Here is a 24492-nt window from a genome sequence, read left to right on the forward strand (position 1 = left end):
CAGTCTACTTTCGATCCATGCAAGTACAAAGGTACTTTTTCCTGTGGGGCATGCCACTATTGTAGTTACATGCATACCATGCAGAATCCTATCCTCCCCAATGGCCAGAGGTTTAAGGCCAAGCACTTTGTGAATTGTAAGACTATCGGCATCGTATACCTTTTGATTTGCGAATGTAATTGTTTTTATGTTGGAAAAACTAAATTAGAATTTTGGAAACGCATGTACAAGCATATTAGAAGTATGCGTAAACGTGACCCCGATTTGCCTTTGGGCCGCCATGTGTCCAGTGCACATGGGGGCAAATTCCCTAAGATCAAGTTTTTGGCCCTCGACCGGATCCATCCCAGCCCCAGAGGAGGCGACTGGAACAAGCGCCTCCTCCAAATGGAGCTGAGATGGATCCATTCGCTAAGGGCAATGGAACCCCCAGGCCTGAACGACATGGTGTCGTTTAGACCCTTTTTGGAGGGGTTTGCTTCCGGAGGTATGGAGAGATGACATCTTCCTCCTCCCGGAGTTTCCCACATAGTACGCTCTCCCTACCAAGCTCCTTGGATACTCTGTATATTCACCTGTTAACCCACATTTTTCTGTCTATGCAATGTAATGGAGTTATTTGAAATATTTTGTAAAAGGACATGGAACTGACACCACCTACGGCCTCATCGATTCAGCCTTGATACCAATATATATATTCTCTTTGGTCACTAGAGCAGCTGAGTGTATGTTTCGGCTGCCTACTAACAAGTGGCCAATCGGTACCACTATAGCATAAAATAGCCCAAGATCATAATGGTTGATGTCATTATGGTCATAACATATAGACATTTTTATTTCTAACACTTGCATGTATTATTAGAGTACATGCATCTGTTTGATTGACATTCTTTTGTGTGGATATGATCGTGCATCTTCGGGGACCCTTCGCTCTAGCCCGGCACGGGGTCCGGGTCTGATACACAAGACCCAGAGATTCCTGGCGGTGGAGACCTTCCCTGCTGACATCTCCGGATGTCCTCTCCACTTCCGGGACACGCCGCTGTACGCATTCGTGCGCTTCAGCGACGTCACTTCCCGTGCCGGTGGGAGACGTCCGCCGGCTACGCCTCTGGCCTCTCGTTCCGGTGACGCACTTCCTGTGGTCATCGGGGCGTGGTTATGGGCGGGTCTGGCGAGCGCCGCTCAGGGAGCCCAGGGCCACCAGGGGGCGGAGATGCAATCAGCTTGATTGCTCTCACCGGACTGTGCTCCTATTTAGGCACCACTCCCAGCATGAAGCACTGAGTACATCCACTGCTGGGAGGAAGTTTGCCTTGGAGTCTGCGGTCTTAAGGTCAGTTCTCATTATCTCAATGGGATTTACCAACTTTCATTCATATATAAATATGCACATTTAGCCTATATCATGACTATATTTCATCTCTATATACCCAGTCTCACTGGCTATCCTCTATAGTCACAAAATTGCTAGAGCATGGGCTCTATTTAACTTTATGCACTAGCCTCTTTTTTAGTAGTGCTATCAACCCTGCCTGATCCTAGTAAGATGCCACACATGCATTCATTAGACATTTATCTATCGGGCTATTGCCTTTTATGTATGTAGTATTTGTATATACGTGCATATTTTTGGTTTTGCTGCGTCATTGTACTCTCTGTACATTGTACCCAGACAAAACAAACATTTTTGGATTTTATTTTTACCTTTTACGTCTTATTCATTGTATCTCCTTGCTATTTACAGCATTACTGTGACTGACCCCCGCCCCCTTGGTTGAGCCAATTTGGACTCCAGCTGGAGCAATTTGGGCCCCCTCTGGTCTGCACACTTTCCACCATATGCTATATTCTTCATTGGATCCACTCCAAACACCAAACCTCCCATTTATAGACAAGGCTGACGATGATTTCTGTGGGTGTTGCTAATGTTCCATGTTTTTAATCTATGGCAAAACAATTGTGGTGTCCATGCATCCTTCAACCATGTAAGTGTATATAACGTTTTTTTACTTACAATGTTGTTTTATAAATGAATGTATGTTTATACTCAAAAACATGCCTATATGAATACTTTGTTGTTATATTATCAACAACTGCTTGTTTGCTTTGATATATTTCTTCAATACCTACAGATAAAATTATTCCCCAAAAAATCCCTGAAGAAGAGGTTCTTACCTTGAAACGTCGGATCTTGCTTGGAATAATTGGTTGAGTGATTTGCACACCTTCATATCAATATCAGTTTTGCCAATAATTTTATTAGCTTTCAATGTTATTTGTGTATGTTCACTTTTTATTATTTTTGTAATAAAACCAATATATATTTAAATACATTTTTTGTATATCTTTTGAGTGACCTCCAAAGTCCCACCCCAAGGGGAATTCTTAAATATGCTATATATATATATATATATATATATATACAGTATCTCACAAAAGTGAGTACACCCCTCACATTTTTGTAAATATTTTATTATCTTTTCATGTGACAACACTGAAGAAATGACACTTTGCTACAATGTAAAGTAGTGAGTGTACAGCTTGTATAACAGTGTAAATTTGCTGTCCTCTCAAAATAACTCAACACACAGCCAATAATGTCTAAACTGCTGGCAACAAAAGCGAGTACACCCCTAAATGGAAATGTCCAAATTGGGCTCAAAGTGTCAAGATTTTTGTGGCCACCATTATTTTCCAGCACTTCCTTAACCCTCTTGGGCATGGAGTTCACCAGAGCTTCACAGGTTGCCTCTGGAGTCCTCTTCCACTTCATGATGACATCACAGCGCTGGTGGATGTTAGAGACCTTGCACTCCTCCACCTTCCATTTGAGGATGCCCCACAGACGCTCAATAGGGTTTTGGTCTGGAGACATGCTTGGCCAGTCCATCACCTTTGCCCTCAGCTTCTTTAGCAAGGCAGTGGTTGTCTTGGAGGTGTGTTTGGGGTCGTTATCATTTTGGAATACTGCCCTGCGGCCCAGTCTCTGAAGAAAGGGGATCATGCTCTGCTTCAGTATGTCACAGTACATGTTGGAATTCATGGTTCCCTCAATGAACTGTAGCTCCCCAGTGCCTGCATTAGTCATGCAGCCCCAGACCATGACATTGCCACCACACACTCTTGACACCATCTGAACCAAATAAGTTTATCTTGGTCTCATCAGACCACAGGACATGGTTCCAGTAATCCATGTCCTTAGTCTGCTTGTCTTCAGCAGACTGTTTGCGTGCTTTCTGGTGCATCATCTTTAGAAGAGGCTTCTTTGTAGGACAACAGCCAACCAGACCCATTTGATGCAGTGTGCGGCGTATGGTTTGAGCACTGACAGGCTGGCCCCCCACCCGTTCAACCTCTGCAGCAATGCTGGCAACAGTCATATGTCTATTTCCCAAAGACAGCCTCTGGATATGACGCTGAGCATGTGCACTCAACTTCTTTGTTCAACCATGGCGAGGCCGGTTCTGAGTGGAACCTGTTCTGTTAAACTGCTGTATGGTTTTTGCCACCGTGCTGCAGCTCAGTTTCAGGGTCTTTGCAATCTTCTTATAGCCTAGGCCATCTTAATGTAGAGCAACAATTTTTTTTTTTTACAGATCCATAGAGATTTTTTTTGCCATGAAGTGCCATGTTGAACTTTCAGTGACCAGTATGAGAGAGTGAGAGCGTTAATACCAAATTTAACACACCTGCTCCCAATTCACACCTGAGACCTTGTAACACTAATGAGTCACATGACACCGGGAAGGCAAAATGGCTAATTGGGCCCAATTTGGACATTTTCACTTAGGGGCGTACTCACTTTTGTTGCCAGTGGTTTAGACATTAATGACTGTGTGTTGAGTTATTTTGAGGGGACAGCAAATTTACACTGTTATACAAGCTGTACACTCACTACTTTACATTGTAGCAAAGTGGCATTTCTTCAGTGTTGTCACATGAAAAGTTATAATAAAATATTTACAAAAACGTGAGGGGTGTACTCACTTTCGTGAGATACTGTATATAAACACACACAGTATATTTAGATACACATTATATACCGTGTATACGTATACATGTATGTATTTCTACAGAGAGAGAGAAGAGGAAGAAAAAGAAAGCAATATTTTCCACCAGGAATTCCACCTCAATTTGGTCAGATGTACCTGCTTTAACCCATAAAACCAAAAGCAATCTGAAATGCATCAATTAAAATGTAAAAGAAACCTTATATGTAAGTCCACTTCACAAGCAGGTCCTGGGTCCCTCGTGGAAAAGAACGATAACAGTCTCTGCCCTGTATTTGCTGACGGACATTACTAAATTAGACCAAGCATCAGGTATAGTTTTTTCATTTTAAGGATGCATGGTAAGTCATTTGTAAGTGTAACACTTATAGGCGTTAATTTCCTTTCATAAAGACCACATTACACCCCCAGACAATGCCTTCCTCTGCTTTTCTCTCCCGAAGGACAGTGCCATCTTTCTTCCGGCATTATCCAGGGCCATCATCTAATTCCTTGACTGCAATACTGGCTTAGAGTTGGCGTGTATATTCTGGCACTTGTACAGTTTTCTACTGTGTTTACAAATGTCCAACATTGATCCATTTTTTTACCCCCAACCCAAGGACAGTCAGAACAATGCCCTGGATCAAAATATTGATTTCTTAGCTTTTAATATAGCCATGGATATTATTAGATGGGGGAAAATCATCCTTTTTTTTTAAATTTATTGTTGTTTCTGCCATTACTACCATGTAGTAAAGCATTGCACAGCTTAATCACTCTTACTGTAAAGAACCCCTTTCTAAACTGAAGAAGAGCCTAATTTCTTTCTGCCTTTCAAATCTAGTTTGACAGGCAGGCACTTTTATAATTCACATGTACTCTTTTCCCTGCATTTTATTCCTTGCCTGGCTATTTCTGGACATGTTGCTAAATCCATTGATAGACCTTAAGGAGTTCACTAAGAGCAGCCAGAAAACTCACTGCTGCTTATGTAACATGCAATCCTCCTTATTCTCTCTTTAACTTTAGGCCCCTTTCACACCTGTCCACTCCGTCGGCGGACTCCGTTTTTCTCAATGGGGATCGAACCGCCGATCCCCACTGAGCAGGTGGATGACAGCTCCGTCTACGCTCTGTGTGTGGAGACAGAGCTGTCAGGTCCCCGCTGTTCTCTATGGGGGAATCGGATGAGAACGGACCGCCTGGAGGGAGGGAAAATAGGGTTTCCATCCATCCAGATTTGACGGACTGGATCAGATGTCAGCGGACATGTCTCCGCTGACATCCGCTGCCCCATAGAGATGCATGGGGCATCCGTTCAGATCCACCTGAAAAACTGACAGGCGGATCTGAACGGTCCGCTAGTGTGAAAGGGGCCTAAGTGTAGTGGCAGCTTTGTTTAAAAAGCAAATATTAGGTTCCAAAAAAAAATGTTTGTTTTTATTTTTTAGGTTTAAACATTTGTAATATAATTTTGATCCGATTTTTAGTGCGACTTGGATATGGTTTGCATACCCTATGGGGTCAAAATTGTTCTGGAATCGCACCAAAGTAGTACAGGAACCTTTTACAAAACAGCGTCTCGTAAGTTGCATTGATGTGCACATGCACCGATGAATGTGATTTCCATTGTCTGTGTGACTCAAGTTACATCTGAAATCCCACTAGGGTGAACAGAGCCTTATTTATGACAAAAGAGGGTTGAGGTTTGTAAGAAAGGGAATTATCATTCAAAAGTAACATGGAAAGTATCTTCTGTTACTAGAATCATAACGCAGGCAATAGATTTTGCAATTTTCTTTCCTTCAATGAATTAAAGGGAAGAAAATCACTCAATTCCTCCCATCAACACAGTCAGTGCTGAAGGGGGAATACCTCCCGCAATGCTATTGTGCCTTCCCTGCCATCAGAATGCAAAGATCACTACCGGCGGCTAAAGCTGCCGGCAGTGATCGCACAAAAAAACAAAACAAAAAAAAAACAGACAGGCTGATTGTACTGAAATGATCAGTAGATCAATAAATCTGCCCATAGATTTATCAAAATGCGGCTGGTTCCTGCTGAACTGGCCCAATTTTGATCTGTCTATGGCTGGCTTATGAGTCCTATCTGAACGAGAAAATTGGACAGGTGGGAAGCAGGGAAAATTGAATGACTCCTCCAGCAACGTGGGCCACCAGCCTCAGTTTTATCAAAATCTACTTTACGGCTACTTTGCAGGATCATGAGAATTTAGCTTAAACCGGTAGCCTGTTGCCATACAATCTACATTTGTGCTGCTTCTGCAGAAGACACAGAGTGGTAGCAACCAACCTGTTCACAAATAGGGTTTTTTACTTGTTTAAATGTAAATTAAATTCTAAAATGTAATAAGGTATTCTAGAATTCAGTGTTTGTCACTTTGGTTCTTCCCATTGTATTAGTACAACATGCAAGTGTAAACTGTGTATGAGCTTTTCAAAAAATTCTAGTAGTAGAGTGTTGTCAAAATGTAATTTATCACATTTGTATAAACAACTGGAATAATTATAAAAATTTAATAAATATCACATTTACGACAACCAGACACAAGGGATACGAATAAATGCTAAGGCCATCAAGATACATTTTTCTTTATCTTACATGCATTTAAATTGTCCCATGCATGTCATATAAAAGCCCCATGGGGAATTAGCCACCAAGCTGCCTTATCTTAGGACAGCTGGATAAAAAACAGTTTGGAAATAGACTATACCACAATACAATCAATTTTTTTTGCCAATTTTCTTTTCCTTGGACATGTGTAGTGATCATTTGCATTCCATATATTGTTTCGTTCTAAAGGCACACAAATATTTGTATCGTACAACAATTTTAGATTCCATATACTGATGACTATTTACCGGAATAAAAAATCCGAAATCAAGTGCTAATTTTTTTATTTAGTGTTGGATCTATGACGAATAGCCAATTACATTCAAAAACATCTTAGTATCCTGGTGTTTAGTATATTGAAAAGTGGAACAAGAAGATCTAATGTTCCACATAAACTATACATTTTTTCCAATGTAGGTTTGAGAATAAAGGGAATATTGCTATGGCCAACATCTCATACTCTGTTTATTATAATACAGAACCACTGTATGTTGCCCTTCTGTCAGGGTAATTAGACTTTCCACACAAGCTGTAAACAGCATAGATGAAATCTGCAACTGGAAATCTGTTAACCATACAGGCAATGTTTCTCAAACCAGTTTTCAAGGATCACTTAGGCTGGGTTCACACTGAGGCGGCTTCAAAGTCACCCGACTCTGAAGCAACCCCATGCAGCGCGACTTCAGCGTGGCTTGCAAACGACTTCTCTAATAGAAGTCAATGCAAGTCGCCCCTAAAGTAGTGCAGGAACCTTTTTCTAAGTCGGAGCGACTTGAGTTGCTCCGATTAGAACGGTTCCATTGCACTGAATGGAGCGTGACTTGTCAGGCGGCTAAGTTGCTTGACAAGTTGCCCCAGTGTGAACCGGGACTTACAACCCACGTTTTTTAGATCTCGTCACATAATCACAAGTGATGTAATTAGGCAACATAAAGCAACACAGCTTTGCAACTGCCTGAAGGCTGGAAATGGGAGACCTGTTGGTGGTTCGTAAGAACTGCAATTGGGAAACACAGATATAAGCTAACCTTTTATGAGTATTATTACCTATATTTGAGGTAGTAAAGTACAATCGAAAAAGGAAACTGAAAACTTTGTAATAGAGTAAAGAAGATGAACCTATTTAGCTGTACGGAAAATGGCAGGGCTGCTCTAGTAGATGAGTGGCTATTTCCATCAGAGGTTCATAAATGCTATTCACACAGGTATTAGGACTAGTCACAAATTCCCTTTAAAGAAATGTAACACCATATTCTTAAAGGGTAACTCCACTTTCGTGGGGAAGAAAATCAGCAAATAAAGAAAAACAATATATCATATACGCTAAAACAATACAGCGTATACGAAACATATACGCTATATTGTTATATATATATAGCGTATTGTTATATATAGCGTATTGTTATATATAGCGTATAGTTAAAACAATATAGCGTATATGAAAAACAATATAATTGCAACACAAATCATATTGGAATTGAATTTTATTAAAAATGTCTTTTTAATCTGCAGCTGTTGTAATTTTCTGCCTAAGATACAAGTCAGATTTCTGGCATCCCCTGCAACAAAAATGTCATTTTTGGTGAGATACTCCCAATAGGAGCATGTCTAAAGGGATGCAGGCCCAGCAGCTTTCCTCATTAGAGCCCTGCAGCTGCCACAGCTGATAGATAATTATGAACTCACTCCCATTTGACCCACTCAGCACAGAGGCACAGAGGAACGAACAATGATTTATTCAGAATAACAAAAGGTAGGAATCTGCAACAAAGTTTGCTAAAAATCCCTGCAATGTACAGAGATCACCCAGAGGGGAATGTTTCTTTCTCAACAAAAGTGGAGTTACGCTTTCAATTTCTATTGCTTTTGTACAGCATTAGTAACAATGTATATGTATATGTGTGACATTGCTTGGGATTGGAAATGTTCCTCTTGTTGAATACCCTAAATGGCAGAGGCATGTAAATGTCTAAAAGGGAACTGTATTTAGAGAAATATGGAAACTGCCATTTGCTAACTTTCTTCTAAAAATACTAAATCCTTAGCTGCTTTCTAGGTTACTGACCTATAATAGTGTGTGGCTAGTGAATGTTTATACCTGTTCTAAGTCAGCAATTTAGAATATTTGGAAAATGTTGTTTTCCTCATAATGTTTAACCCCATCACCCAGTCAAATGCAGTATATACAGTTCTCTCTGTTACAGATCTCTCTTTGTACATCCTGTTTCTGGAAGGAGGGTTTCAAAGTGTTAGACTTCTTTTTAGAAATAACACCCCCTTTTGGAAAAGAAGTTCCTAAGAAGACTCAGGGGCCATGTGTTACACCACCTCTGAAGCAGAATGAGGTGCACTATCTTGAAACCAATCTCATTTGTCTACAACAACTGAACTTCTATAGCAGGGGTGCCCAACCTTTTGAAGGGCGAGGGCCACTTGGTAACTAGTCGTGGGCGGATGACAGGTCTGTGACTATTTTGCATATGCAAAGCGGACACAGACACAGCCTGCTCTACTGTATGGGCCCTCTGATCCGATCCACCCAGAAGGAAGGGGACAGATCCCCTCGTGTATTTTTAGTGGATCGGATTGGAGGTAGGCAGGTATAAACAGACTCAAGTCCTTTAACATCTGCCGCTCCATAGAGGTGAATAGAGTGTCCGATTGGGTCCATGTACAGCGCCACCTCCTGTCACATGCAGATATCACTCTGCATGTGACAGGAGGTGGCGCTGTACAGGAAACATTGGCTTATGTGGCTCGGCTCTGCAGCCACTTGCTTCCTGTTCCACCAGCTCCATTCACAACACTGATGTTCGGGGATGGGGGGGTCTGCAACCCGCAATCTGGGCTTGCTGACCCGCAATCCCATTGCAGGAGGTCACAGGCAACATCAGAAGGCCACGGGTTGGACACCCCTGTTCTATAGCATTTCTCCTAAAAAGAGAGGAACAGGTATTGATCTGTACCAAAGTATGCATGGTTCTGAACTCTGTGTACTCTGCAGGCCAGTTAAACTTAACAGGTTATATGTAATGATCCTTAAAATATAACTAAAGGCAATTTTTTCTTTTAGTTTGGATAGAGTGGTGAGGGATTAGAACACCTGTCAGGTTTTTATTACTATCTGTGTCCCCGTTAAAGAGATCCACCCTCTCAATTTGTATAAAACAAATAGTGTAGCGCTAGATGAAGTAATAGCATATCATATGAAAAAAACAGTCCATGCAAGTAGCCCACAAGTGCAGATAGTAGTAGAAATCCTGTTGGGAGGTGCATATACACAGATGCTCTTCAGTGTGCCACACACAGCCCACCACCATACAGAATGGCCTCTCAACTCAACCTGATAAAATTCAGGCAACCAGATCTCCACTCTCCTCGGACAGGACAGAATAGCACTCTAAATATGGGACCATGGACCAGTATACTCCAGGACTCTCTCCAGTATGAACGTTAAAAAGGAGACAAAAACACACACGTCAGACGCTCCTCCTATCCCCCCGCACGCGTATCGCCTCCTGTGGGTGGAGGCTTCCTCAGCGCTGAGGAAGCCTCCACCCACAGGAGGCGATACGCGTGCGGGGGAATAGGAGGAGCGTCTGACGTCACCCGCTGACACTTCGGATACCGGCGAGGACCGAGCTGGTCTCGTAGCTCCCACCGTTGCCATACATATTGTACCATTGATGACTGCTGTGAATTAACCTTCTAAGCGTAAGAGGCCATTTTTTATCATTTAAGATTAATAAAGCTTATATCAGGTTCATGCTATGGGCTGCCTGTTTTTGTCTCCTTTTAACGTTCATACTGGAGAGAGTCCTGGTGTATACTGGTCCATGGTCCCATATTTAGAGTGCTATTCTGTCCTCTCCGAGGAGAGTGGAGATCTGGTTGCCTGAATTTTATCAGGTTGAGGTGAGAGGCCATTCTGTATGGTGGTGGGCTGTGTGTGGCACACTGAAGAGCACCTGTGTATATGCATCTCCCAACAGGATTTCTACTACTATCTGCACTTGTGGGCTACTTGCATGGACTGTTTTTTTCCATATGATATGCTATTACTTCATCTAGCGCTACACTATTTGTTTTATATTTGATGTGCTGGTTTTGTTTTTGAACCTGAGTGTATAGCTGCTTACTGTTAGGTTTTTGAGCGCTGATATTTTTTTCTTGTCTATATATTTTAGTAATCAATTTACTTATATCTAGCAGCTCAATATGGATGTATTTAGTTACCCTCTCAATTTATCCTGTTTACCATTATCATTGAAAGTGAAAGTAAAAGAAAATCCCAAATTTTGGGTTGTCCCCAAAAAGGTAATATAGGGGAAATCTTGCAATTAGGACACTAGTTCTGGTGGCCTGAGGGTCCCCAAAAAATTCACTTGATTTACAGAGGTTTCCTCTCACTTCCTGTTTGGCTCTGGGGAGGGAAGGAAAAAACTCTGCAATGGGACACATATGGCGAAAAAAAATTTGATAGGGGTTATAACCCGCCCTTACTCTATCCAAAATGAAAAAAAAAGTTCTACTTTAGGGCAGCATCAAAATATGAAATCATAAGTCTCATATAATAAGGCAGCTAAAACCGCAATGACTACGTACCGTCTGCAGGAACCTAAAACCACCAGAATTCCCCTGCTTACTTGCTAAAAGGAAACTGAAAATTTCATGGTTTCTTTGGGTTACTGTATTTTTGCAAATAGATAGTACACTAATAAAAGCTGAACTCCGGACCAAAAAACTTTTGTTGAAATATATTCCTCATTAGCCACAAAGGATATAAATCCACTTTGTGAGCTCCAAATGCATTTGGAAATCCAGTTTTTACCTTGTAAAAGTAGCAGTGACATCATCACATAGCCTGTGCAGAGATAAGAGCAGTGAATGTGAGGGGGGGGGGCAGGGATCCCAGATCCCAGCAGGTCTTCCCCTATAGGCTGCCTGCAGAAAACTACAGGAGGGGGCGGATACAAGACTATTCACCCTGCCCAAGCAGAAAGAGCCGCAGTGAATGGTCTTTATTAAAAGAAGCTCCCGCACAGAGGCAAAGTTTAATGCTGGATTACTGCACAGAGCTGGAAGAAATACACAATTACACCAAGATTCAAATCAAGAATACACATGCCTCTTGTGTTTAGACATTATTTGCTGAGTTGAATTTGTAGAGTTCAGCTTTAAATGAGCAGGAAAGTGTTCATTCTCATTATCTAAATTAACATTCATGTACCCTGAGGACAATAAATAACAATAATAGCATATTTGTACATATTTAATAAGTCCCCTCCTATTGCCACATATTCATGTTTAAATATATATTTACATCAACTCTATCTAGTACACAACGGGGATTCCTGAGGTACAAGTTTTGCTGTACTGTTATCTTTTGACTGAGAGTTCTTGATCCATAGGATTTAGTTTATATTGCATTCAAGTGTAGAGAGTTTCACTATGCTTGGCCAGTGCTATGATATTTTACCGAATGATTTGCAGGACAAACAGATATCCAGAAGACCCTGGTTATTGCCAGTGAAAGTATTAAGTTGCAAACCCAACGTTCATGCTGCAAGTGGAGTCTATTTTGAACTTCATCTCCCGCAGTTGGCATACGGTCACCTGACATGATAGTCTGCATGTATAATGTGTCTTTTGTATGTCCAGTGATGTCATTCATCTGAGGTAACATCAATGTCCTTTGGGCTGTCCTGACAGGTTGCCATTCTCCACCTGCTGACATGCTGAGTGCTTTTTCTTTTTTGCTGTGCGTCTGGACATTCTTCTTCTAACTTTTGACGTTTGTGTTTCGTTCTTCTGTTTTGAAACCATACCTTTACCTACAAAAAGGGTGAGATTTTCAGTATTCAGTAGGGATGAGTAGAGCAAATTTGGCCAAATTGATTTGACCACAAAATGAATTGATTTTGCTATTGAATTAGCTAATACCTTTACCATGTTTTCTGCTTAGGTGAAATCTGCTTGAAAAAAATTTTCAAGTGGAAGTAAGGCTGGCCATACATGGGTCGAATTTCGAAAGAATTTTCTTTGGAACATCTTATGTAAGAATTTTCGTTTCTTATTTCGCACCATTAGTGGGCCGAATTTATCCTCCCTGGTGGTCTGATTATGTCCAGATTTCTGTGCTAAATGAGGTAGATTGTTTTGCATGGAAATCAGTTGTTTTACATTTTAAAACTCACCTTCCCCTGCGATCCCCCACCGTCCTCCCCCGCCGTCCTCCCGCTGTCCTCCTGCTGTGTGCTCGGCCGATGCCGACACCTGTCTTCCGCTTTCCATCCCTGCGAGCATTGCGGATTACACTGTATCATGCCATTTCACCGCCATTTCACCACAGGATTTCACCTGGTGACCTTTCCAGTGCCCTGCCTGTGCTTTTCCAGTTCTTTGTGCCTGGAAGATTGAGAATGACCATGGCGTCCAAAATGCCTTCTTTTTGCGCAAAATCGCTTTTAGACGAACTGGAAAACAACGACAGCGCAACAGATTTACTCGAAGAACTGAGTAATAGCGATTTGTGGGAAAATTCGTCATCAGGTACGGAAAGTGACAACAGTGATGATTCTGATGTCTCTTTCGGGCACATAGCTCCTTTGGAAATTCTGAAGAAACATTTGATATACTTCCCAAATTCCATAAGCTATGTGCCAGAAAGAGACATCAGAATCGTCGCTGTCGTCACTTTCCTTACCTGATGATGAATTTTCCCACAAATCGCTATCGCTCAGTTCTTCAAGTAACTTAGTTCATCTAAAATCGCTTTTGCGCAAAAAGAACGCTTTTTGGACGCCATGGTCGTTCAAAATTTTCCAGGCACAAAGCACTGGAAAAGCACAGGCAGGGCACTGGAAAAGTCACCAGGTGCAATCCTGTGCTGAAATGGCGTGATACAGTGTAATCCGTTAGGATCACAGCTTTGTATCATGTCATTTGTGTATTTACACTTTTGAATTTGCCACCGGTTCCACCCCCCTGCATCGCAAAGCTCGCACACAAGGGAACCAGAAGGCAAGTGCTGGCAATCAGTCTTGCACAGAGCGGGGAGAGACTGTGAGGAGGACGGGGAGGATGGCAGGAGGACAGTGGGGGATCGCAGGGAAGGTGAGTAACATTCTGGGGTAATCCCGAGTGTGGCTCGGGGTTACCGCTTTTGGTACTGAAAGTTAACCCCGCGCCACACTCGGGAATACTGCCAGGGAGGTTAAGTGATCGGGCATGTTGGAAATTTTTTTGAACAAACGCTAATCTTTTTTTAATCAATGATGGGAGAATTGTGTGCGAGAAATATGATTGAAAAAGAAATATGCATGAGTGCAAGAAAAGAAAATTCCCGAAAAGAAAAGAAGATTCACAGCCACAACATTTTTTTTCTGTAGCAATATGAGGTGAAATTGAAGGCTTGGTTGGTCGAATTTCGAAATCAATGGTGGCACCATTGAATCACAAAACACACAAAATTTCTAATTTTCGAAAGAATATTCTTTCTAATTTCGACCCTTGTATGGCCAGCCTAAGGAAAAAAAATTCTATGAGGTAGGGTTCCTGGCAGAAGAGACTATTGGGCTGATTTACTATATGAAGCAACAATTAATACCAATGTGTGAATAATTAACTACTTGCAAACCTCCCACCGTACATTTACTGCGGCAGGGCGGCCGCTCTGCGCCAGATCACGTACCTAGTTTGTGATCTGACACTTCCATGTCTGGGGTGCACCTCATGCAGCACCAGCAACTGGCACCCGCTGTGATCACACACAGCGGGAGCCCAAGGGCTGATACCGCAGATTCAATGTCTGCCGGCACACAACGATTTCACAGGACACAGGCAGAATGACAATCTGCCTATGTAAACAAGATAGATTGTCATTCTGTCAGAAGGGGAAGGTATTGATCCTGTGTTTCTGCAAAGCAGGAACACTGATCTTTACCTTCTCCTAGTCAAAGCACCTCCCACACAGTGAGTAAGCACAAGCTAGGCACACAAATTGCAAAAATGGCCTAGTCATGAAGTGGGTAAATCTTCCAGAGGTCAGGTGGTTAATTACATTATGCAATAACGTGACATAAAATTATTCTTCACTTTAAATACCCAATCATGTACAGATAAAATAAGTAAACAGAAATTAGATTTTCACATGATTGGTTAATTTAGGTGAATTCTCACACAGTTTATATCTCCTTTAGTAAATCAGCCTCCTTGTGTGTTTTTTTGCCAAAAAACTCCTTCCCCTTTCTCCTACGCTGCCTGTTGTGCACATGCAATGTAGTGTAAACTTCTGATATCTGTAAGATGCTGAGAGTGGAGCTGCGTGTCGGGATGATGTAATTCTAGCAAGCATACAAAAGAGTAGTTACATCATTGGTGGCCAATCAATAGCCAAAGAAAGAAAACACAGGGCTGTAGGAAGAAGAGAAGGTGGGATGGAGAACTAAGGGAGAACTCTGAGCTGTCAGTGCTGGGGAAGGATAAAGTAGAAGGTAATTCCTCCATAATATGTAAGTATTCCCACATCAAACATCTGGAAGTTTAGTTTTGCTACAAGTAAACCCTCCCACGTTGCTTTGCAAAGTTTTTTTTTCATTTGTAGTTTTATCTTTCATTTATTTTGTGTATTTTATTGTTATTTGACTTTTTTCTTACAGAAATAAAGAAATAAAATTGAAAGCTAAGTCGAAACAGCAATGAACCAATATTATTTTATTTCTTGTCTTTGTTATCACTAAAATTAGCGGCATTGCTGCAGTATATATATACAAATTTATAAATGTTCTATATGCAGAAATAAAAAACTTATAACCCAACCCTAACAAAAAAACTTAAAGCCAGGACTCAAGCATCAAACTGGATACTTTCCATAATTAAATGTATACCAGATTATTATACATTTGCATTATTTTATTTGTATATTTTTTATGTTATCCTCTGATCCTAAGCTTCATAATCGTTCTTGATCAGTAAAGGATCTGTTCATCCTCCTTTCTGACTAAAGTACCATATGCAGAATTACAACTGTAGTACATGGCCTGAGGGACTGTCGGAACTGCGGTATATGAAAGGCTTCACAGCCAGGTAAATATTGAGATGAGAATGTCTCTGTAAACAAAAACTCCATGCATTCTTACAGTCCTCCCCTTACTTGGTCCCAGATGACCACCTAGACAGCCCCTTAAAGGTGCACTAAGATCTACTTCAGTAATAATAATATTAGCTTGGCAGAAAAATAGAACTGTCCTGAATAGGAAAATTCTGGATAAGTGTACAAGCCCCAAGCTCACTTACGGTATATTATGTGTAATCACCACATATTAATACTAATCTGAATTTTAATGAAAGCCCTTAAGCTCTTCACATGTATGTGGGATTCAATGTGTAAATTAAATAGGTTTGTAAGATTTTCTGTACGCCCTCAGGCTCTAAGAAAAAAAAAGTTACATTTTTTTGTAGTGTATTATACCTGGGTCTCTGTGAGGCACAGACTGTTTGCAAGCTGTTTCCTTTCTGTCCCGACTACGTAATGGTTCTTTTCAAATGCTCCTTCAAGGCGTAGCAGTTGCGAGGGAGAGAAAGCAGTTCGTATTCTTTTAGGTTTCCTTGAAAAAGGTCCCTGAAGCAAATAGTTCTCTGGAGTATTCTCTTCACCTTTGGAAATAGAACATATATTTATAATTATCATATAACAATAAAATTCAAATATTATACACTGGTAAAAGTGAGATTTATGTGGCCACAAAACCAGTGTTTGCAGCACGCACAAAGCTGGTTAAGAGGAAACTTAAATTTTATCTAAAGCTATAAATCTCCAATTCTGTTTGTGACCCTGCTGTGGCAATCAACCCTCTAATTTTGTACTGGTGACCACAGTCTCCATACAGAAAGTGATGAGAATTACAACATTTTACAGTTGTCCCTGGAACAGGTATAGAAGGGACATCTTCCAGGTGTACACATGTTCCAGTCATAACTGGCCATTGGTCCTCAGTTTGAAGAGATTTCATATTACTTCTTGTGATGTCTCCCGGATAGGTTAACTTCCCCCCTTCAAAAAAACGATATGCCATTTAAATTCAATTACCTAATTTGGCTATTTCAGGCAAACCATTACATTATTGGCAATAAGCCAGCAGTTTAGATTTGATGAAAACTCAGTAAATCAAATAGCATTAGCAAAATAGTAATTGGTCACTATGATCAATATTTTTATGCCACAGTATCATCCTGGAATAAATTAACGTTGTGTCACCCAAAAGAGGTTGAAAAACATAATTTTATTTTAACAGATCAGTACACATTTATTGGGGCCTTGAAGAAGGGGCTTACCAAAAGTTTTCCTATGTGCACAACTGAAATACATATCCTATGTGTACTGACAATAAATCATAAAAAGTAAAAAAATAACTTGTGATACACACCATATAAATGGCTATTTCAGTCAAGCACTTTACATTATTGCCATTAAACCAGCAGTTTAGATGTGATGAAAACTCAGTAAATCAAATAGCATTAGAAAAACAGAAAAGTAATTGGTCATTATGATCAATATTTTTATGCCACTGTATCAACCTGGAATAATTTAACTTTTTGGCACCCCAAAGAGTTTGAAAAACATAATTTATTTTAACACATCTGTGCACATTTATTGGGGCCTTGAAGAAGGGGCTTACCAAAAGTTTTCCTATGTGCAAAACTGAAATAAATTTCCAATGTGTACTGCCTATAAATCAAAAAAAGTAAAAACAATACTTGTGATACACACTATATAAATGGCTATTTCAGTCAAGCGCATAACATTATTAGCAATAAACCAGCAGTTTAGATGTGATGAAAACTCAGTAAATCAAATAGCATTAGTAAAACAGAAACGTAATTGGTCATTATGATCAATATTTTTATGTCACTGTATCAACCTGGAATAGTTTAACTTTTTGGCACCCCAAAGAGTTTATTTTAACACATCTGTGCACATTTATTGGGGCCTTGAAGAAGGGGCTTTCCAAATGTTTTCTTATGTGCAAAACTGAAATTAGTTTCCAACGTGTACTGGCAATAAATTATAAAAAGTAAAACAATAATTTGTGATACACACCATATATGGCATTATCATCACAAATACACAAATACGTAAAGTAAAAAAAAATTGTAAAGCAAAGAGGCCCGCCAATAAAAGCCATTTTTAAATTCACATGAATGGCGAGGTTATAAAATTACAACTTAGCAACACTGAAATAAAAAATTTGACAATAATGTCAAATTACACAAACATAGCGAAGACGGTGTGCAGTAGAGCTTACTGTCCACTGTTCAGAAAATGCAAAAATCTAAAACAAGGGAAATGTTTAGCTGTTCAAAAAAAAAAGTGTCTACTTGTAGTATTATAATCCCGAACTAGTCCAACTTTACCTTGAACTGATATTGTTTTTTAGGGTAGGCCGTAGGGGATGCAAGGTCTCTTGTGTCTCTTACTCTAATGGTATGATTCTCATATAGTAGTTTGTGTCTCTGTCTTTCCCACAATGCCCTAATCAAAGTTTCTCTCTTTTTTGTGGACTCAATTATTTTACATCCACTAAAAATCCAACATACATAAAAAGCCAGCATGTGATTCAACTCGCCCAGAACCACACAAAATACCAATATCAGTACTGGCTGAAACTTAGGCCGTTAAAAAAATAAAACCAACTTATACAGTACCTAATAATATTCACCTTAATGCACGGTAACACAACAAAATTTCATCCTCCTTTCTGGAAAGGGAAAAGGTACCTCTAACAGCGATCACTTCCCATCCTGATATTGTGGTCTCTGTACCTGCACTGATTACTATAATTACTGTGACTACTAAGTACTGACCGTGACAAAAGGGGCACCAACAGTAGACCTGCTTCAGCAAACTGTTTGTTACAACTGGAAACCAGCAAGGTGAAAGACCATGGAGGGGAGGCAGGGTAGGAGACAATTTTCTTTTCTTTTTTTTTTTTCTTTCTTTTATGTGGCTATAAATAATTGACTAATTGACTAGAGGTACCTTACAAAGCATAGGAAAAACAGGTCTAAACAACTGAAAAACATTGTTCCAGTACACAATTATAATATTATTAAATTGAAAGTTTGCATTCTATTCCCCGCTGTTCTCTGTCATTGATAATCTACAAATAGCAGTGTCAATTAAAAAAAAATGATAAAAAGTTAATAACGTGTAATATGACAAGGACAGATGTTCACTTCTAGCATCCAATAAAGCAGAAAACAAGCCGTATTATTTAAAATTTACTTGCGCATGACTTTATGCACACAGACCTACTTCACCTCATGTTTCACTTTAGTAAATCAGGTCCAGGATCACTTCCCCTCAATTTACTTTACTACTTATTTTAGTAAATCTAGATCAACCAGTCTAAGGACTGATTTATTATAAAGGGAAGAGATTTTTCATTGTGTGAAATGTTCAGCTTAGTGAATAAGGCAAGGCTGTGTTCACTACATATTTTCGTCAGGCCTCTTAATTTTTTCTATGTATATAACTGAATATTCAAAGGAATTTAATAGATCTAGGATCTCAAACACAAAGAATGAGCACATATAAAATGTAAAATAGTCTTAAATATTAAAGTTTAAAGTTATTAACTATATAAGGCAAGGAAAAAGACTATACACAGACCTGTAGAATTGACATATGTATGTGCATGTATGTATAAGATTTAAAAAATTAATAAAACAAATGTAAACCAAGTTGATAAGTCCAAACCAAATATCTTTTCTTTCTGTGCACTATTCTAAATTAGTATTACTTGGTTACCCTCCTCCTCTCTCAAAATACAACCAAGTACAAGCTTTTCACATTGTCAACACTGCAGAAAATGTCTTCTTTATTCTGTCTATATTGAATTATCAGAACTGAACATGTCTGATGTAATCTTAGCACTTGTACTGCACTATTTGAACTATGAACAAAAACCTTCTACTAATTTCTAACTTGTCAAATAAAGACTTTTATAATAATTTTCATAACAGATTTCCAATAATTCCAACACACCACCATATTCATGTTTGCATCATATTTAAGAACTGTTTTATAGTTTACTTTCTGCTATTACATCCCTTACTAAACTTCCTTGATTAAAAAAAACTGGAGCTGATTCGGAAAAATCTTATTCTCAGTGGTCAGCCACAATCAGTGGTCATAAAATCATCTCACTGGTTTGACCACCAGGCACTATCTCAGAAAATAGTTTTTAGGAGGCAATTCATACAATTTAGATTGTCCAACACTGAAATCACAATATCTTTACGGTGGTATTGCCGTATTTTTGTTATATTGTAGGGTTACAAAATTTTATCAGACTTTTCTGTCTTCTCTTTCACCTCAAAAGTTACCAACATATTTTTTTAAAAGAGAAAAAAAAAAAAAAAGAGATGACCTAGCTAAATTTGGACAATAAGGCATCATGCACACTATATGTTATTAAAACGTCAGTAGAAAGCTTTAGGTGTAGAAGGAGTTTTTCAGCTTTTTTGCAGTAGCGTTTTTTAGCTTTTTTTAGCTGTAGCATTTATTAGCTTTTTTAGCAAAACTATACTCCCACAAAAGCTTAGGGCTCAAAAATGTTGATAAACGTTAAATAGCCACGTTTTTCAGTGTTTTTTGGTGTTTTTTAGCTTTTATCAGTTAGAGCGTTTTTACAGCTCAAAAAACTCCTCTCAAAACCCACTAGCTCTGGGTTTTTTTTAAGCTAGAAAACGCCCCTGCCAAAAACTGCTGATAACACCCTATGTGTGCATGGACACATAGGATAACATGCTGGGGAGTTTACTGACTGCAGAAAAAAAATCTAAACCCCAAAACAGCAGCTGTAAAAATATCCTAAAGTGTATCTACAGTATAGCCAAAGTGTTTTTTTTAAATATTGGATAGAGTATGGAAAGTTTAAAATGGCAAACAATTTTTTTTATGTTACCCACATAACATTGGGGAAATTTCCCCTCACTTCCTGACCCAGGGATGCAACAGCAAGTAAGAGGAAATCTCTCAAAGTGAGAGGAATTCCTCTCTTACACGGTTGTCCCCAATACAGGAGTCCCCATTGGAGGATTTTCCCTTGCCTCTTTTTCTGGGGACAGCTCTAAAGCTTTAGATTTCCCCTCATTTTATTTCTTGTGACAATAGTTACCACTACAAATAGAGGAGAGAATCCCTAAAATGGGAAAATAGACACGAATAAGAACTTGACAGATCTAGCCCTTCCCCACTCTATCTAAAACAAAAAAAAGAAGGTTTTGACTAGAGATACACTTTTATACATGTGTAGTTATTGTAATTCAGGTAATACCCTCCTATTTAAAAATGCATTTACAAATGTTAGTGCTTTAAGGAGAGTAAAATTAGACAAACCTGCATCCAACTGGATCTTCTGGTCGGACAGCTAAATGCTCTAATTCTTAGCTAACCCAATTGCTTGACCTCATTCACCTTTGTTAGGCTTTAAAACACCATATACTTGGTTTACAAGTTCTTGATTTTCCTTTTTAATTTGAACTCTTGGTTTTGTTTAGAAAGAAAGACAGTTTTCTATAACACATTTTACTATGGACCTTGAAAGCAGTTTTGAGTCTTGTTTTTTTTAGTAGCAACATAAAGTCCTAAATAGTTTTTTGTTGCATAAATGTACTTCTTTAATAAATCAGGTCTCTATGATGCATTTATATAATGAGGCAGGAAAAGCCTGCTTTAGTCGTAGAATACCAGCAGATTACTGTTGTTAAGGATACAAACAACTTTGGCTTTATCTATCAAATCTATTGAAACCAAAGCATTGTTTCATGAAAGTGTTCCTGCTTCTAAGAATAAAAAAAGAGTTAACTCACTCATCGTTTGTCAAAAGCGGTAATTGTTCACTGGGCTAAATGACAATCAATTTAGAACTGTCCAGCAAGTATTTAGAGAGCCCTCAGGAGTCCTGTGATTGGTCTTCAAAGCTTACCTTCCAGCTATAAGAAGTAAGCCACCTCACAACTGAACATATCTAAAATATCAATTATGTGTACTTTTCATCCTCACCAATTACTATATTTTTTTTTTTTTAGCTCATGCACATAGAAGAGATCTGTGTAGATAATTTTATATTGTTATCTCAGATCTCTTTATAAATATATGCTTTATAAATGCTAACATTATAGAGGGATTGATATAAAAGAGAAAAGTGGCCTAGTAGTAGACAGAGAGTTAAAGTAGCTGTTAAAATTGAGTTCATCCTTTACAACCGATGACAAATATTTTTATTACTGTCATGTTGCAGTAATAATAAAAAGTATTATATGAGCTTGACATTGTAATATAGATGGTTACATGACAACTACCTTTATAATAAAAAAGGTAAGGGGGTATTCTATTTTATTAAAATATTAAATATATATTTTGCATTAATTCAGCACACCTTAAAAGTCACAAGGGACCTGTTATCATTTATATCTCAAATTTCTGTATGCACTCTTTCACTGGATGTATGTTTTTTAAAAGGCTGCAAAAATAATGCCTATACGGTAAAGGCATATGATGTATAACTCAACCTTCATTAACGTGCACCATCATGAGTAACTATTCATTACTATGGGTTCCAATAAAGTATGTTTGGGGTGATTTTAAAAGGTATCTTTATTTAATAAAATGAGAATCTTTATTTAATAAAATGTAGCTGTGTCCACTTTGCATACCCAATCATGAGCAGATGAATTCAATAAAAAGGAATTTGCTTTTCCCATGATTGGGTATTTTAAGACCAGCCAAACATGAAGCAAATTTTTTTAAATACTTTATTTTATGTGTTTTTCACTTGATGTATTGAATTTACTTGATTGCAGGGAAAAAAATGCTCAATTCCCCCATCAACACAGACAGTGTTGATGCGGGAATCCCTCCTGCTGGGCCATTGTCTTCTCCCGGCAGGGAGGGGGCAGGTGGGGGAAGATGTCCCTGCTCGGAGAAGACAGTGATTGTCGCTAGCGGCTATAGCAGCCGCTAGTGATAATTGCAAGAGAATACAGCAGGCTGGTTGTACCCAAGTTGATTGATTGACCAATTTGGTACATTCAGCCAGCGCTTAACAGCTCGAATATCAGCCAGTTCAGCAGGAATGTATGTATGTATGTATGGCCGGCCCTGGTGAAACTTCACCCAACTTTGAGTGAAGATTCTCAGCTCCTTTAGTAAATTAACACCAGTTTTTTAGATTTTATTTATAATGTTTACTGCATTGTAAAGCAGAAAAAAATAATTTAAATAGCCTACGTAGACAATAATTTATTTACTTGCCTTAAAAAATAATGTGTAACACCACAGCAAACAAAGGATGTGAATGGGCCCTTAATTCTTTGATACTGTAATCACCTACATGGTACAAATATGTGCAGTATATATTAATTCAGTTAAAGTGATGATTGAAAGTTGGATATTTTTTATTTGGTGAAAAGATAAAAGCAGTTCTGGACTTCACGAATCATGAGTGCTGATAAGGTATGCATCAGGTGCAAAATTCTGGCCAAAATATTTTTTTAACAGCTTACTCCCAGCTAATGTCTATAGTTAGCTTGTCAGGTTTTCATCAAAGAGGATTTTTTGGACTTACAACTCATCCTTATTCCTCCTGTTAAAAAGTATCATACTAAATGGACAGACAGAGCGCAGCTTAGAAGCGAGCCTGATGGAGTGCCCCCATAGCAAGAGGATTGCAATTGGGGGTACTCGGCAGGGGGGAGGACCACCGGCAGCATCGCCGACGGGGGACCAAAAAAGATGAGGATCGGGGCTGTTCAGTGCAAAACAGTTGCACAGAGCAGGTAAATTAAACATGTTTTTTATTTTAATTTAAAAAAATATATTTTCTTTAGAATCACTTTAAGCTTTAATAAAATCTGGAAATTGATTTGTTTCCATGCAAAGCTGCACCAAAGTATATCCAAAGCCCATAAAAAGTTATTTTCAGTTTTGAATACAGTAGAGAAGGGTTAAAACCGCTGTCTAATTTATTTTTATTTTTTCATACGAGATTTCCCTTCTCTTTCTGTCCTATAAACACATTGGGAAGTAAGAGGAAATGCCTTCAAAGTGAAAAAAATTCTCTACTAGAAAGTTGACACTAGGTTTTCTAATGTAGACAAGTGTCTACATTAGAAAATGTCTCCTCTATTCCTGTGCCAGTGACAACTCAAAATTTTAGAATATTATGAATTTAGACTTTTAGCCTCAGTGACAATGATCAGTAGAACACATAGATGGAATACATTTCCTGAGCAGAGATACAGACAGCAGTAAAAACTGGCAGGGCTTCTAACCATTTCTCACTAAAAGGAAAAGAAAAAAGTTTTGGCTTCACATACGCTTTAAGACTTTGAATTGTTAAGAAGTAAAAACTCTTTACTGAACAAAGCCACAACAATTATAGCATCACAACTGCGTAAATGCATGCCCAGTTTTGAATGATTGCCTTTCGTGAGAGTGAAACGTTAATAAATATACCCTATCAAACTTGTCTGGGCAGTTTCTTTTAGGGCACACCAATTTGGAAAATTGTTGAAAATTCCCAGGGAGTTGGGGTAATTTGCATTTGTAAGTTTTCTAGTATAGCTAATGTCAGAGGCACAAACAATTTTAGGTATTATTTATCAAAGTCACTTTGTGTATACTTAAAATGCACGCTTGTGAAGCACAGACTAACCGGAGCATTAAAAAACCTTGTAAAAGAAAACTGGTAACTTCAGACTAAAATAACCTTATAATTGGACAATCCAAAATGAAATGCACAAACCTGAGATTTATAGCATATCTGTATTTAATTAACACCTTTTATCTACATAG

General features: G+C 38.9%; 1 protein-coding gene across 1 annotated transcript in view; it reads right to left on the reverse strand.

Moving 5' to 3' along the window:
- Positions 1-11763: 11763 nt before the first annotated feature.
- The window catches only part of LOC309552026 (homeobox protein EMX1-like), a 46476-nt gene continuing 33747 nt past the window's right edge, over positions 11764-24492 (reverse strand). The window contains exons 2-3 of the mRNA XM_082252773.1: positions 16102-16286; positions 11764-12463 (exon numbers count right to left, since the gene is read on the reverse strand). Coding sequence (XP_082108899.1) covers positions 12296-12463; positions 16102-16286 — 353 coding nt within the window. The 3' untranslated portion in view covers positions 11764-12295. The remainder of the gene's footprint in view (positions 12464-16101; positions 16287-24492) is intronic.

The sequence above is a fragment of the Pelophylax lessonae genome, assembly GCF_965119305.1.
Source record: "Pelophylax lessonae genome assembly, chromosome: 4".
NCBI classification, from domain to species: Eukaryota; Metazoa; Chordata; class Amphibia; order Anura; family Ranidae; genus Pelophylax; species Pelophylax lessonae.